Source organism: Portunus trituberculatus, chromosome 34 (genome assembly GCF_017591435.1).
Source record: "Portunus trituberculatus isolate SZX2019 chromosome 34, ASM1759143v1, whole genome shotgun sequence".
Lineage (NCBI taxonomy): Eukaryota > Metazoa > Arthropoda > Malacostraca > Decapoda > Portunidae > Portunus > Portunus trituberculatus.
In genome coordinates this window covers 3914317-3930089 of record NC_059288.1, presented here as the reverse complement: position 1 = coordinate 3930089, position 15773 = coordinate 3914317, and the positions used below count along the sequence as shown (strand labels likewise).

Sequence of the window (15773 nt, the reverse complement as noted above, 5' to 3'; positions counted from 1 at the left end):
ATACACAGAGTTCACCTATACATATACACCATTAATTTTTCATGTTTATTTATAAAGTACAACAGGTACAATCACTTGTCACAGAGGACAGTGGACACCTTAGCTCCCAGATGGGTAGCTAAGGCGGCCACACACACAACACCTGTACCACTCGCACACAACAATGCCCGCCGCCCTCACCACCAACACAGAGGCACCTCTGGGTAGCGGCAAGGACTAAGGCAACAAAAAAGAACGATAACAAAGTCCCTCTCAATGAACCATGGTTCCTGCACCGCTCATTACTCAACTCGAGAATTGATGGACAGGAAAAAAATAATCAGAATTTTTTAATGCATAAAGTTCCTCTTGTGCTTAAAATTTTTTCCTTTTCTTGCTTCTTGTAGCCTCAAGCTGTAACTTGGTAAAGCCCTAATACTGTGTATATATTAGCATATAATACCCATGAACGGTGGGTGTTGCTTTCCCCACGTCGCAATGAAAGCTTCTTGGCGAGAGTTCATTTTGAGTCATGTGGCCTTGAGGAACTAAACAATGAACTGACATCTGCATCACATCCTCGGCCACTTCTCAGTAAGTTGTCATGAAGTACAGAACAACTCACTACTTGCAGAACGTGAACTTATCAGACCAGCAAACACAGCCATCCCTTCATGACCCTCTCCCACCAAGACAATCAACTTTCCACAGCAGAGCACCATCCATCCAAGGCAGTATAAAAGCTGTGTTCTGTAGGCACTTGTGACACTCTGAAGCTTCATCCGAGGCAGCGAGGATGGTGTTCGACTACGGAAAGTGTTGGGAGGGGTCACTGGGGGAGTGCATGTGTGAAGAAACCTTGGTGGTTGCACTAAGCTAAGGCTGGGCATGTCCCTTAGGAATGGCATCATCACAGGGTATCTAGCTAACTAATGCCTGGACTAGGTGAGTGCCCAGCCACCTGCCAACACTCAAGGCCGTGGAGCAAGGCAGAGGCAGCTTCCTGGTGGTAGTGGTGGTGATAGTAGAGGTTGTAATACTTGTAATACTGACAGAGAGCACATTTCACAGTACTGACACATGTAGAAGCACTGGTAACTCATTCTTACTCCTCGGAACTCTTTGGAGGATAGAGAGGAGTGACGTACATAAAGTGAAGATAAAGGGAGGTACAAGGGAAGATGATTTTGTCTTGTGCTTCTGTTCTGGGATGAAGATGAAGATAAGGCCAATTGTATGAGTGGGAGAATAGGGTGGCATGGCAGAGTGGTGGGGATTGGGTCAGCCAGTGAAGACAGTGTGAGGTGGGATGTGGGACTGTGCCAAGTTGTGAGTCCTTAATGGAGGGGGGGAGGCAGTAGTTTGGTGACGAGAGGAATTATTGCCATGCTGAATCTTGCAATGGCTTGACTTGATTTACAATGCAGGGGTGGTACAGCAAGGCACAGCACTTCCTGATGGTCTGGTGGCTAAGTCCTCTCTTTGACATCCTTTGCTGTTGTAGAACATATTTATCCACAGCAGTGATCAGTGAACTTCTTGTTTGTAGTGACCTTTTTCCTGTGACCTCTAAACACTTGGAGAAAAAACAAAGTGAACCTTTTTAACAAGTGTTCCATAGCGTTCCTTCAAAAGAACGAATACAAGATACAAAAAATATGCATTACTTCTAACTAAATCAATGAGGCTACACAAGTAACAGAATCATAATACAGTAATAATTAAAGATAAAAAAAAAGCAATATTGCTTATAACTGAAGTGAGCAAAATAAGAGAAGGAAAAGATGTAACAGTATTGCTTCCATACTGAATTGTGACAGATACAAAACCAGCTAAATAAAAAAAGTACATTGTTTTGCTTATATGAGAACTCAGAGAAAACAGAACCAAACAATAATGAAAATGAACCAGAGTATACATCAAAAACTAAAAGAAATCATATTGTATTACTTATAATGGCAGAACCAAATAAGCAAAACAAAACAGAAAACATTACAAATCAAAGAGAGACTTGCACCACCACCACCACCATCACCACTCCTAAGGCAACACAAACAAGGACTCCGTGGTGGTGCTGAGAGTCAAGGTGGAGGCGAAGACCGGCTTGGCGAGGGGGACGCTGGGAGGCAGGGTGGAGGTGGAGGAGACAGAACGGACAGCCCCCAGCCTCACGTCAGCCTCTCTAAAGTGTCCCTGCTGGCTGGTTGCTGGTCTCCCTTGGCCCATTCCACCCTTATGCTGTGAGGTAAAGGTGTTGGTTAGTTTTGAGGGTCTTTGTGTCTTATTTTTTTAAGGTTTGTAATATATTAGTCAATTTGATGTGTTGGTATGCTGTAATGTGATAATTCTGTGTTCTTGTGTATTTGATTTGAGTTTTTAATCAGTTTGTGCTTCTGTATTTCCAACTTCCTATGATCACTTTTTTTAAGAGGGAGGTGTCAAGACCTTTATCCCTTTCTTTCGGCTAACTCTTTTGGACCTGCAAGGAGACTGGCAATGAACTGGGCCTTTTTTTTATACTGTTGCTCTTGGCCAGCTTTCCCCTCTTTACATGAAAAAAAATATTTATTCTAATAGTTTTTTATAGAACATGGTGAGAATTCTGATAAGGGTCTGAATCTTTGTCACTCTAATTAGGGTTTTTAAGGAAGGTTTGTAATATTTCTGCCAAATTTAATATTTTCATAGTGCAAGGTGAAAATCTTAGTAAGGGTTTTGTGTTCTTATTTATCCAATTTGGGTTTTTAAGGCAGGTTTGCAATAGTTCTGTCAATTTATCTCTTTCTCATGGTGCAAGGTAAATATTTTGAGTAATATCTTGTGCTCTTGTGAGGATACAAAAATTAATAATAATGAATTATCATGTTTCTACTAGATCAGCATGAAGATACTAGTCTAAATTGTAGATCTAATTGTATGAAGGCTGCCGAAAGGAAAAGATAATTAATTGTAGGGTTAATTGTGCTATGGATGCTAAAATGAAAAACATTATAAATCATCATACCTCTAATACATCTTGAAAAAGACACTGGTCTAAATTGCTGAGTTAATTGTGTGAAGGCTGCCGAGTGGGAAAATAATCAATAATAGAGTTAGTTGTGCTAAGACTCCTCAAATTAGAAGAAGAAAAGTAGTTGTGGTTGTAATACATCCTGAAAGAACTTGTTTGAGGCATTCCACCAATCTGGCCAATGCTCAGGTAGTCAACTGTTTTATGGTTAATATGCTGCCGTAAATAACATAAAAGTAGCTGCTGATAGAAGAATATAAAAGACCTGTTAATATGTTGCTACATGAAGAGTATTACAGCTGTTAATGTTGCTTAGAAGGCAAAATAAACCGGACCCATTAATGTGCTGCTAAGGAGAGAAAAAAAGATATACAGCTGTTAAAATGCTGAAGAGAAAACAAACAAGATCAATTAATAAGCTGCTATGAAGAGATAAAATAGGGCTGCTCCCCTCCATAAAAGCAGAACATGCACTGTGTAGGCCCTCATCTTGCCAGGGACCACATTTTGCACAAGGGGAGGCATTTGTGGTGGTGCATGTGCACATCCATTTCACATATATAAATGCTACTGTGAGATGCACATTGAACATTAAATCAGCTCAAGGAGGGAGAGGAAAGAGGCCTGTTAACTGACCACACATGCATCGCTGCAGTGATGGACAGCACTTGATACCTCACCAATCAGAAGGTGCACTGGAAGACATTCATAGAGCCACTAGTGTACTTCTTACAGATAAAAGTGCATTTGTTACTGCTAATAAAGGCTGTCAAGTTAAACAGCATGTTGTCATACAGTCATTTTGCACTTATGATACATTTGGGAAGGGGAAAAAGGTGACTCCAAGTAAAATTTTGCTTTGGGCCCCAAGTTTGGTCAGGGGCAATCCTGCAGTTAATAAATAAACAAATCAGTTATTCATCTAGCTATGCATCATTCACACTACAGGCTGACATAATACCCAAGCTACCTCAACCTGGAGAACTAAAAGAACAGTAACAATAGGAAAGCAGCGTGTCACAAACTCATCACATGTTTCCTTGTAATAGTACTACAGTAGTAATAGTAGAGAAAGCAGTGATAATCTCAGAGGGTTAGAGTCCAGTGACTGTTTTGCATTCTTATTTGTGTTGAGATTATATGATTTTGCAAAATTTTATGTCTGTTCTCTTAAGTTAAAACCGGTGAGTTATATGATCCATCTAGTACAATTTAAGGGTTAAAAACTATAAATTCATGAAGTTTCAAGTTACAACAAACCATATTAACTTCTTCACTGCCATCTGCTACATTCTTCTTTCATCACAAATATCACGAATCAGTGACTTTTCTTTTTTGTTTTAAATACTCTACCAGCTACATGTAAATAAAACCTATCCTTTTATTCCCTTATTTCTTATAGATGCCTGTAAAGATTTGTTACAGCACGGTACAGACTGTACAACAGAAGGTCTATCCTTTTGCTCCTTTCTCTTTCTTGTATATGTCTGTAACTATTCCTCAAATACTAATAGGAATGGGAGTGGTTGCATATCACAGTGTATGGTTTAATAAAATTTCAGGATATCATCTGGACTAAGGATTAATACACTGCCAAATAAACTTCACTCCCACACCACTGACCACCCACCTGTAAACAAGCAGACTATGAGTGTTAGGTACCACTACCCCCAAGCCTTAGAGATTTAATGCTTTTAACTCCAGTACTGGGACACTTTTTTACCATGAGTTTTGTGTATGATTAGACAATTTTATTTACTTTAGGAAGGGTCTATGGAGGTGAGAAGATTACTATTCAGAGTCTTCAATATTTACATTCCAACATAAGTTTCTGAAGGTGTATAAAATCGCTAAACAGTAAGCAGAATATGAAAATGTGTCACAGTACTGAGGAGGTTAAGATACCTGCTTCACTCACTCACAAACCGGTACTATGAGAGCAAGCCAAGACCTATTGGGGTATAATGATTCCTAAGTGTTAGAACTAGAAATACAACTAGCTAGAAATGTGTTAGCCAGGTAGTACTTCTCTCTATGACTCACTACCTTTAGCTTCACCCTCTAAGTCACTAGGTGTGCTGTAAAAACAAGCCAAATCATTAAAGAACTGACTCTGGGTTACCACTACATAAGGAGACAAAGATATGAATAGCTGGCAGTGTGTTAGTTAAGTAGTGCTGCTCTCCACCACTACCTTCAGCCTCATCTTCTATGTGTGTTTCAGTCAGGTTTTCTTCCTTGGGTGCAGCAAAGGGATCCTGCTCCTCCTCCGGCCACACTGCTGCTCCTGCCTCCTCTCCAACCCCTCCTTCCGCAGCCTCCTCTAGACCATCCACCACTGCACTCTCTCCTTCGGCTGGTGCAGGTGGAAGGTCGGGAGGGTGAATGGAAGGTGAGGGAATAAGGGAATGTGTTTTCAGAGTAAGAGTTGAACAATAAGGAAATCCTGTCAGTAATCCTTGCTTGTATGGCTGCTGTATATTTTGCAAGTTGTGTGGGGATTGAAATACAAGGTAAGGGAAGGATTTAAACTGTAGTGAACAAGTAAAAGCTGAGAATAATGATAATACACTGATATATAACCTATCATTCATTTTCTGGAAGTGTGATAACATAACAAGCACCAAGATGATAAGTTGAACAGAAGAGTGATGTATTGAAGTCATAGGGAGAATGTATGAGGTTAAATAATGAATTGCACACTGAAGAGAACAATAACAAGACAACATGTTATAGAAAAGAAAAGAAAAGAAAAAAAAAAAAAAAAAAAAAAAAAAAAAAACAGCCCTGATAAGGATAACTACACCAGTAACCCGAGAAGAGTACCACGTGAACAACGAAAATCATACCAGTAAAAGTATATCTATATTTATCAGGAGAATATATGAGGAAAATAATGACCTGCAAATGAAAAAGAGAACAATAACAAGATAAATACAGTCCTAATAAGATAGCCACACCATTAAATCAGGTAAAGTATGGTGTGAACAAGGAAAATCATGTTAATAAAAGTAAATATTTGTAGACAGAATGTACAAGGTAAAAAAAAATTAACCAATAAAAAACAGAGCAATAATAATAATAAAAAAAAATGCAGCCTTAACAAGAATAACCTCCCCAGTAGCTCAGGAAAAGTATGGTGTAAACAGAGAAAAGTACATCTACATAACACATCAAGATAAGTCGTCCCTTCACCTCCAAGCCACTCACCATCATGTGCTGCCTCTGGCGTGGCGTCTGCCTCCCCATCGTGGTCCCCAGTCACTGCATTCTGCTCCTCATTCTGCTCTTCGTTCTGCCACGAGGGGTGAGACACAATTAGATCACAGTTCCTAGCCACCACACGTGCATAAGGGAAGCATACACCTGGCAGTCCCTGTACAAAGCATGCCTACCTATTTACCTATTTTCACCTACATCGCCATCTAAACATCTACTCTAAAGCTCTAAAGTGTCTTGACACTTAATCTGACTGCTGTGACTATTCCATTGCCTTCCTATCTCTTGGCTTAGATTGAATTCATTTTCTTTTTATACACAGTACATAGACACACAGACAGTACTTGCTACCCTGACCATTCCTCCCAGACATGAGTCACCACCAGGATTAGTACTAAGTTAGTTATCTACTGCATGGTTCTAGGTTATCAAGGTAAAGGGGGACATGCAGGACTCTCCTAGACACACACACACACACACACACTTCCTCTTGCCTCACATATCTCATCTCCACTTCACTAGCAGAACAATAAAACATCAGGACTTCTTCCATGGATCTTCAGACATCACAGAAGAGGTGTCACTGATCATATTTATTGTAGGCAAGTGAGTTGGTGATGAGTGGTGAGGTGAGAAGAGTGGTCGATGTGTGAAGTGAGGAGTGAGAACAGAGTGACTGGCTTGGCTTACCTGCACTCAGTTGGAGGCACACACCGGGTTACTGGGTTGCTTTCCAGTGTCAAAGTACTTTGGATGGGAGGGTTAGTCTTAAAATTCCAAACAGCCAATGGATAGTATTTCTCATTATTTTTCTCTGTCAAGGTTTAAAAAATCTTTTGGGAAGAACAGCGAGTCTTCACAAGCCTCGGTTTTGATATCAGGTGTGACACATGATTGATACGGAACACGGAAACACTCAACCACTGACCCAAACACAAATGACTTAGACAAACAATGGAACTTTCAAGAGTGTCATTTATGAAACAATTTCCTGTGACAAGGTTATGGCATAGTATCAACAATTTAACGACTTTTTAGGAGCCGAAAGAATACAGGTCAACACAGGTTACTGAAATACCATCAGGTCAAAACATTAAACATGGTAACTGTGTGGTAAGAGTTGCATGATGTTAATACTACTCCTTAGCACAATTAGTACTGCATTAGTCTACAGAAGTGTTAATAGTAGTACCTAGAGACTGACTCCTGTTGTCAACCATCTCAAAAAGACTGACCGTACGCAGCAAGTGTTAATCCAGTTTTCTAGAGATACGGTTTTATTATAAATTATCTCAATACAAGAATAAATACATGCAAAATACTTCTACACAGAGCTATAGAGAGAAAATGTGGAAAAAGAATTCAAGTCATGTAGATTTCAGAGACAAAGTGAATCACTACATTTGCTAAGCAGGTGGTGGGTGACCTTAACAACTAACAGTCTGTCCTTGTGACTTGACAAAGCAACACCCATCCTCTGATTGGTCAAAGTCCCCTCAACTAACCCTCTCATTGGCTGGTACATGAGAGGTACACTTTTCAAAGGCTATCAGTGTATGAGGCAGGACATGACAAACCCTGACCCATCCTCTGATTGGCCATGAACCCCTCAACTAGCCCTCTCATTGGCTGGTACATAGAATGGGCATTGATCATTGGCTATCAGCACATGAGGCAGGATTCAGCCACCAAGTAAGACAGATATGGTGAGAGTAACCAATCCCAAGACACAGCCAGGAGCAGTGTGGGTCAGTCACTCCTTAGCAATGATAAAAGTAGTAATAAAGTCACTAAACACTGGAAAAAGAAGCTCAGAGCAGGACCGACCAGCACAGCACAGCACAGCAGAGGCGGAGGCAGCGGCGGCGGCCAACACAGGGACTAGACATAAAAACTCAGGAAATTTGGACAGTAACGGACACGAGAGAACGGAAAAAGGTAACAAAATATAAATATGAATAAAAAAATAAAAAATAAATAAATAAAAAACTGTTAAACACATCAAACTGTCAGACATACCAAGTGGTCATCTGAGGTCCTGCTTTGAGTGAAGTATCCAACTAACCTTTTACAATACTTAACAGACTGACTAACATACTAACCAAGACTTGACATTACCGTATGCATAATGTCTATTTTAAAAGTGATATTTCTAACCTACTCAGAACCAATATGTTTTCTTATCTTTTGAGCCATGGACTTGTTAAATAGACTATATATATGTAACTATCCAGAACTACATTTGACTTTGTTCACTATAGATGTAGCACTGTAGGTTGAGAAAAGGGATGTAATGGGCAGCTAGTTTGTAAAGGAAAGGGGGTTGTGGAATGAAAGGAAGCTGTGTGTGGTGGGAAAATTGGTTATCAATGTGCAAAGGGAAGGAAAACAGTGAAAGGAAAGGAATGAAAAGAAAGGAAAAGTTGAAAGGAAAAAGAACTGAAAGAAAGGAGAAGTATGAGGAAGGAAAATAATTAATGAGAGAAAGTAAAGAATTAATAAGAGAGAGAGAGGAAGATTATCAATAGATGAAGGAAAATAATTAATGAAGAAAAGGAAAAGAATCAATAAAAGAGAATGGAAGAGAAATAAGTAGGAAAAGAAAATTTACAAAGAGAAAGGAAAAAAAATAATGAGGAAGGGAAAAAAATAATGAAGAACCGGGAAAAAAATCAAGAAGGAAGAGGAAAATAATAAAATGAGGCTAAGAAAGAGAAAGGAAAAGAATAACAGGAAAAAGAACTACTAAAAAAAAAGGAAAGGAATTAATGAAAAAGGAACCCAACCAATGAGAACAAATGAACAAGAGAAGAACAATTAATGTGTAAAAGATAAGAGAGAGAGAGAGAGAGAGAGAGAGAGAGAGAGAGAGAGAGAGAGAGAGAGAGAGAGAGAGAGAGAGAGAGAGAGAGAGAGAGAGAGAGAGAGAGAGAGAGAGCAAGGGAGGGAGGGGGAGAAGTGAGTAAGTGAGAGGCATGACGAGTGACACAGCACATTATTGAACACAGTCTAACCAATAACTTTGAGTGACACACGTACACAACACTGTCTTGCCCCACGCGACGCACATGAGCGGTCAGACATATGCATACATGGTTAGACAGACGCGTACACGGGTAGTTAGGCAGATGCACACACGCACATACATTGGAGAGGAAGGAAGCACACAGCCTTTTTGCATTGAAGCACAGAAGCATTATTGTGACACTTCGATGATGAAAAGTTCCTTCCGAGTGCGAGCCAGCAACACCGTGTCCCGCTAGGCTTTGGCTGCACACACACACACACACACACACACACACACACACATTCTCTCCTTATTCTGTCCAGCTCTCTAATGAAAAAGTTAACCAGAATTCCCAATCATTTGTCCCTTTCTCTATCTTCACTTATCTTCTGGTTTCAATTTTGCATGAGAACCAACATTCCATTGTGCCTTTTTCTTATGGCAAATTTTGGTTGTCTTTGACTCTTTGACATAAAAAGAAAGAAAAAAAATATCACATATACACACAATTTGCTCCATCCACATTTATTCTCTTTTCAAACAATCACAATTACACACACACACACACACACACACACACACACACACACACACACACACAATTCACATTCCTTCTTTCAAACACACCCATCCCACACACATCACAAACACACACGAGGCCACAGCAGCCAGCCAGCGGGGACAACACAGTGGTTTGCAGCGTCATAAGGTGGGTGGGGGCAAGGCTAGTGCACCCCTACCTCCCTTCCTGCGGCCGTCACCCCATTGGTCATCTGCTGTTTGGCGCGCTCCTCGGGAAGGATGCCAGTGATGCCAATCTTGATTCTCTTCTTCTCCTCGTCCGTCAGTCTCAGGAACTCTCCCAATTCATCGTTTTCGTTTGCCATGTCCAAATCATCAAAGTCCTGTGGAGGGATCAAAGTGTCACTGTTTGGTATGCAGTTTGTTTTATTGTTCTATTTAAAGAATGACCTTGAGTTGCCCTGATAAATGAGCTTCCTCCTACCAAATTTCATCACAATCACTGTAATGGTTTAGCCATGAAAAATACAAGCACACACACACACACACACACACACACACACACACACACACAGCTCCAAGTTGACAATGAATGCTCCATTTATACCTTTCCAAACCATCAAATAACGAAGCTAACAATAATCGCTTGGCATCACCATAGAAAATCAGTCACAATATACATCACCATCATCAAGCATTGGGCTGTGGTGACAGATTTGCCTGAATAATCTAACAGTTTTGTGTTGGAGGTAGTTCAGACACAGCCTCTGTCACTCCCTGGGTCATGGGGGACACAACAAACAAATTTAAACACAATCAGTTCAATATTTTTCTTTTTTCCCCTGTGACAATCGGACACAAGCACACACAGTCTTTTACCATTTAAGATTCTTTTTGGTTTATGCATTTATTTTTGTTGGTGTGGCTAGTTGTTTTGTGGTTTATTTAGTAGATTTTAATTAATCTATTCATTTATCTTAACTTATTTACTTGTGTGTGTGTGTGTGTGTGTGTGTGTGTGTGTGTGTGTGTGTGTGTGTGTGTGTGTGTGTGTGTGTGTGTGTGTGTGTGCACAGACCTGTGTAGCTGTTTGTTGTTCATGATTCTTATGGTTGTCAGTTTTTTTTCATTTTATTATTTTTTTTAAGGGTGAATTTCCTTATTTTTCTTATTTAACAATGAATTCTCTGTAGACCAAACCCGTTATACTGAATTTTGCATTTACCAAACATAACATGACTTGCAACAGTCCATCTGATTCATTGAGCAAGGGTCAGTACACGAGGCAGATCCATTGGTCAGCAACAGCAGCGATGGGGGAATGAGTCGGGGTTGGAAGGGTTGGGGAGGGAGTGTGGGTGGTGGTAGTGACAGCAATGGGAGAATGAGTGAGGGTAGGAGGGGTGAGGGAGGGAGGGTGTGGGTGGTGGTAGTGGTGGTGGTGGTGAGCATGCACCACACCCACACACACATTTTGCCCGTGCCTCAGTCTCACAGCAGCAGTTGAAGTGGAAGGTTGTTGTACTTGTATTTATTTATCTTTTTATGTACAAGGGGAAAGCTGGCCAAGGGCAATACAAAATAAAAAAAGGCTCACTTAGCTGCCAATCCCCTTGCAGGTCCAAGAGAGTTAGTATGTAGTATGTATATGTTGTATCAAAGTGCATCATAAAACAGAAATACTACTCAAAGATTGAGAGAAAGTGAATACATACAGTCCTCTCTCACTCACAGCTTCACTTTGACATGATCGCTGCCAAATACAGATTCAAATAAAAAAAAGGAGCAATGAGAGACGACTTTCTTTGAGTTTATTGCCTTCTTTTTTAGTTAGCTGATAAAATGTTTGTCACCACCTACATGCAGTTCTCCTGAGTTCACTGAGCTTTTGGAGACTTGGGAGGAATCAAATTAAAAGAGGAGGCAATGGGAGGTGACCTTCTTTGGATTTATCATTTTTTTAATTAATTGATAAATTAATGTAGTTTTTTTCTTGAATTCAATAAGTGTTTGGGGCCTCAGAAGTGTTCTTAGTCCCTCCACTGCTATTTGGCACATCTTTCCTGAATTATAAACCACTGTAAAATATCTCGTCTTGTTGTACACCCACCTCCAAACACTGTACTGGATAAGAAGTGCAAAAATGTCTTCTTTTTATCACTTCTTTTCTTGTAAATACTTAAAAAATCCATTCATTGCTTTTACTGCTGATAATTGTTGCATATGCAGTCAAAGAGTTAAGGAGAGGACACTAACATTTCATGGATTTTCCTTATCTGTGTCTGTTGCCTAACTACAATACATTATCAAGGAATGGCTTTACAAATACGTAAGTCAAACACTGATGGAGCTCCGTGCCACACTCACCCCGCAATACTCCGCCTCGTTGAAGATCTGTGGGGTGACAGGCACTTTGTTGTTCCCCTTGGGCTTGGCATTCTCATTCATGTATTCCTTGGAGTCCTCCTGGCCGGGGTCTGTGATGTCGATGGTGGTGAAGGGAATGTTCTTGCTCTCCAGAATCATCACCGTGCGCTGCTGGTTCTTCTTCACCTGAGAGACAGAGGAGTCTTTTAAGGAGGGTCATTCACTTACAGACTTGTACTAGTTAATCTCAAACACGTTCTTCTCTCACCAGGCTCTACAGAAATTTAATCAGATCCTCAGTTAATTTTCATTTTATGTAAGAGGGAAAATTTTGTTCAAGGGTAACAAAAACGACAAAACAAAAATGTCCACTTAGATGCCAGTTCCCAAGCAGGTCTGACAGAAATAAATATTTTGAAATTAACCTCTTAAATGAGTTCAGGTCATATGAACAATGGTTAAAATGTCACAAAAAAATCATAGAAACACCCTTGAGAACCTTGATAACTTACACTATAACCCCCAAAACACCCTTAAAAACCCCAGTAACTTCCCTTATAACATCACATTCTTGTACCCCTGAATTTTTCCCTGACATCAAAAACACCCTTGAAAACCCCAATAATTTCCCCTAATAACCACATCACACTCTTGAAACACCCCTAAGTTTTCTACCAACATCAGAAACACCCTTGAAAACCCCAATAACTTCCCCTATAACCATATCAAACTCTTGAAAACCCACAAGTTTCCACTACAACACCAGAAGCCCTTGAAAACCTTTATAAGCTCTACCACAGACCAAGCGTACAAGGGGATCAGAACCATCTATAGGAAATGTCCATAGTCTGCCACTCATCTATATTAATGACATAAGCCCCAGTACTATGAAGCCCACACCCTCATAAAAAAAATACCTTCTGTACTTTTTTTAACAGAACATAGAGTAAGGAAAAGAAATAATGAAATAAACCAATAACAACAAAAATTAGCAAAGGAAGAATGTATAAAATTATTGGACTGTCACAACCTGAAGCAAGAGAGAGAGAGAGAGAGAGAGAGAGAGAGAGAGAGAGAGAGAGAGAGAGAGAGAGAGAGAGAGAGAGAGAGAGAGAGAGAGAGAGAGAGAGAGAGAGAGAGAGAGAGAGAGAGAGAGAGAGAGAGAGAGAGAGAGAGAGAGAGAGAGAGAGAGAGAGAGAGAGAGAGAGAGAGAGAGAGAGAGAGAGAGAGAGAGAGAGAGAGAGAGAGAGAGAGAGAGAGAGAGAGAGAGAGAGAGAGAGAGAGAGAGAGAGAGAGAGAGAGAGAGAGAGAGAGAGAGAGAGAGAGAGAGAGAGAGAGAGAGAGAGAGAGAGAGAGAGAGAGAGAGAGAGAGAGAGAGAGAGAGAGAGAGAGAGAGAGAGAGAGAGAGAGAGAGAGAGAGAGAGAGAGAGAGAGAGAGAGAGAGAGAGAGAGAGAGAGAGAGAGAGAGAGAGAGAGAGAGAGAGACTTGCAACCTTAGCCATTCTCTTGTCAAGAACGTTTTTAAATGTTACAAAATTATTATTCTCCACAGATCATCTTCAATTCACTCTACAGAACATTGGTTAACCTGACAATAAAATCATAGAAACATCATTGAAAACCTTAATAACTTCAACTACAACCCCAAAAAAACACCCTTAAACATACCAATAAATTTAACTATAACCCCAAAACCACAAAAAACTTCCAATATGACCCTAAAGTACCCTTGGAAACCCTAATCACTTCCACTGCAACACAAACATCATCCCAAAAAACCCAGAAATGTCCACTACAACCACAAAAATGCTCTTGAAACTTCTAATTACTTCTACAACCACAAAAACACCCTTGAAAACCTTAATAACTTCTACTGTAACCCAGAGAAACATCCTTGAAGACCCCAATAACTTCTACTATAACCACAAACACACTCAAGAGAACACTGAAAATGCCCTTGACGACCCCCAATAACTTCCACTGTAACCATTTTAGGTAATTCTGAGAACACCTTTGAAAAACCCAATAACTTCTACTGTAACCCTGAAAAGCCTCCTTGAAAACTCTAAAACTTCCGCTACAACAACAAAAACACCTTGAAAACCCAAATGAATACTACTGTAACCACAACCATGGGAAACACCCTTAAAAACCCTAACAACTTCTAATGTAACCAAAAACACACTCTAGTAAACACCAATTACTTCTACTGAAGCCTGGAGAAGCACCCTTGAAAACCCCAATAACTTCCACTGTAACCTCAAGCACACACCAGTAAACCAGGAGAAACACTTAAAAACCCCAATAACTTCCACTAGAGCTTAACAAAAAGACATTAGACTGACACTAAGAGCAAAGGAGTAAAAGAGTGGGTAGGTGAAAGGAGGAGAGGAGAATGAGGAAGGAAACTGGATATAAGAAAGAGAGAACGAGAAAGAGAGAGAGAAAAAAAAAACTAGATATATAAGAAGCAGGAAAGTGGAAAGAGTAAAAGCATGGGTAGGTGAGAGAAAGAGAGAAGAATGCTGAAAGAAACTAGATATGAGGAAGAGAAAGAGAGAAAAAACTTGATATATAATAAGTAGGAAGGTGGATAAGAGAGAAGCACAGAATGAATGGATGATATGAATGACTTTGCATAAAATGCTTGTTCTTCTTGACCTGTACAAACTGAGAGAGAGAGAGAGAGAGAGGAGGGAGAGGAGAAAGACTAAAATAAACAGAAAAAAAAAAGAATAAGATTGACTTGGCACTGAAATGTCTGACCTAGAAAGGGGAAGCAAGCAAGGTCAATGACGACAGGAAATAGAAATAGAAAGATTAATTAAAGACAATGACAGTGAATTCCTTTGACATGGAGACGCATTTTTACCTTAATTTTTGAGTGTGATTAGACGATTTTATTTACATTAGGAAGGGTCTATGAAGGTCAGAGGATTAATGGCCAGGGTCTTTACTATTTTAATCCCCCACATAAGTGTCTGAAGCTGTATAAAATCACCAAATAGTAACCAGAATCAATATGAAAATGCATCCTGGTACTGAAGAGATTAATATTTGACAGTGAAAAATAATTAGAATAGAAAATAAGAGAAAAATAAGTCAAAAGAAAAAAAAAGATAGTGTCCAATTAGTAAAGAAAATAAATAAAAAATACATAAATGAATAAAAATAAGACCGACTATGAGCTTTAGAATGACAAGGTGAAAAATTGAGTTTACCTGACACTGACACATGTCTTAATCAATACCTGGATGAATGAGGGGAGGCTAAACTATCATCACCACCACCACCATCACTATCATCATCATCATCACCACCACCACTACCACCATCACTATCATCACCACCACCACCACTATCATCATCATCACCACCACTATCACCATCATCATCATCATCATCACCACCACTACCACCATCATCACCATCACTATCATATTACCATCACTATCATCATGAGTAAGGAAAGGTGAGGAAAGAGATGTGAAAGTGCTTTAAGACCATCTGAGAGAGAGAGAGAGAGAGAGAGAGAGAGAGAGAGAGAGAGAGAGAGAGAGAGAGAGAGAGAGAGATGAAACAGTGATGAAAATGATATATCTTCTTTAGTTGCATACAGTGTTATATATTTGCAGTAACAGTAACAGTAGTAGTAGTAGTAGTAGTAGT

The 15773-nt window shown here is 39.8% G+C and overlaps 1 protein-coding gene across 2 annotated transcripts in view; it reads right to left on the bottom strand.

The window, feature by feature from the left end:
* Positions 1–31: 31 nt before the first annotated feature.
* The window catches only part of LOC123512531 (SH3 domain-binding glutamic acid-rich protein homolog), a 26184-nt gene continuing 10442 nt past the window's right edge, over positions 32–15773 (bottom strand). The window contains exons 2-6 of one of the 2 annotated variants that reach the window (XM_045268949.1): positions 12105–12290; positions 9956–10120; positions 6200–6284; positions 5184–5345; positions 32–2217 (exon numbers count right to left, since the gene is read on the bottom strand). In XM_045268949.1, the coding sequence (XP_045124884.1) occupies positions 2213–2217; positions 5184–5345; positions 6200–6284; positions 9956–10120; positions 12105–12290 (603 nt within the window). In that variant the 3' untranslated portion in view covers positions 32–2212. The remainder of the gene's footprint in view (positions 2218–5183; positions 5346–6199; positions 6285–9955; positions 10121–12104; positions 12291–15773) is intronic. The other variant, XM_045268950.1, reaches the window with a different exon arrangement.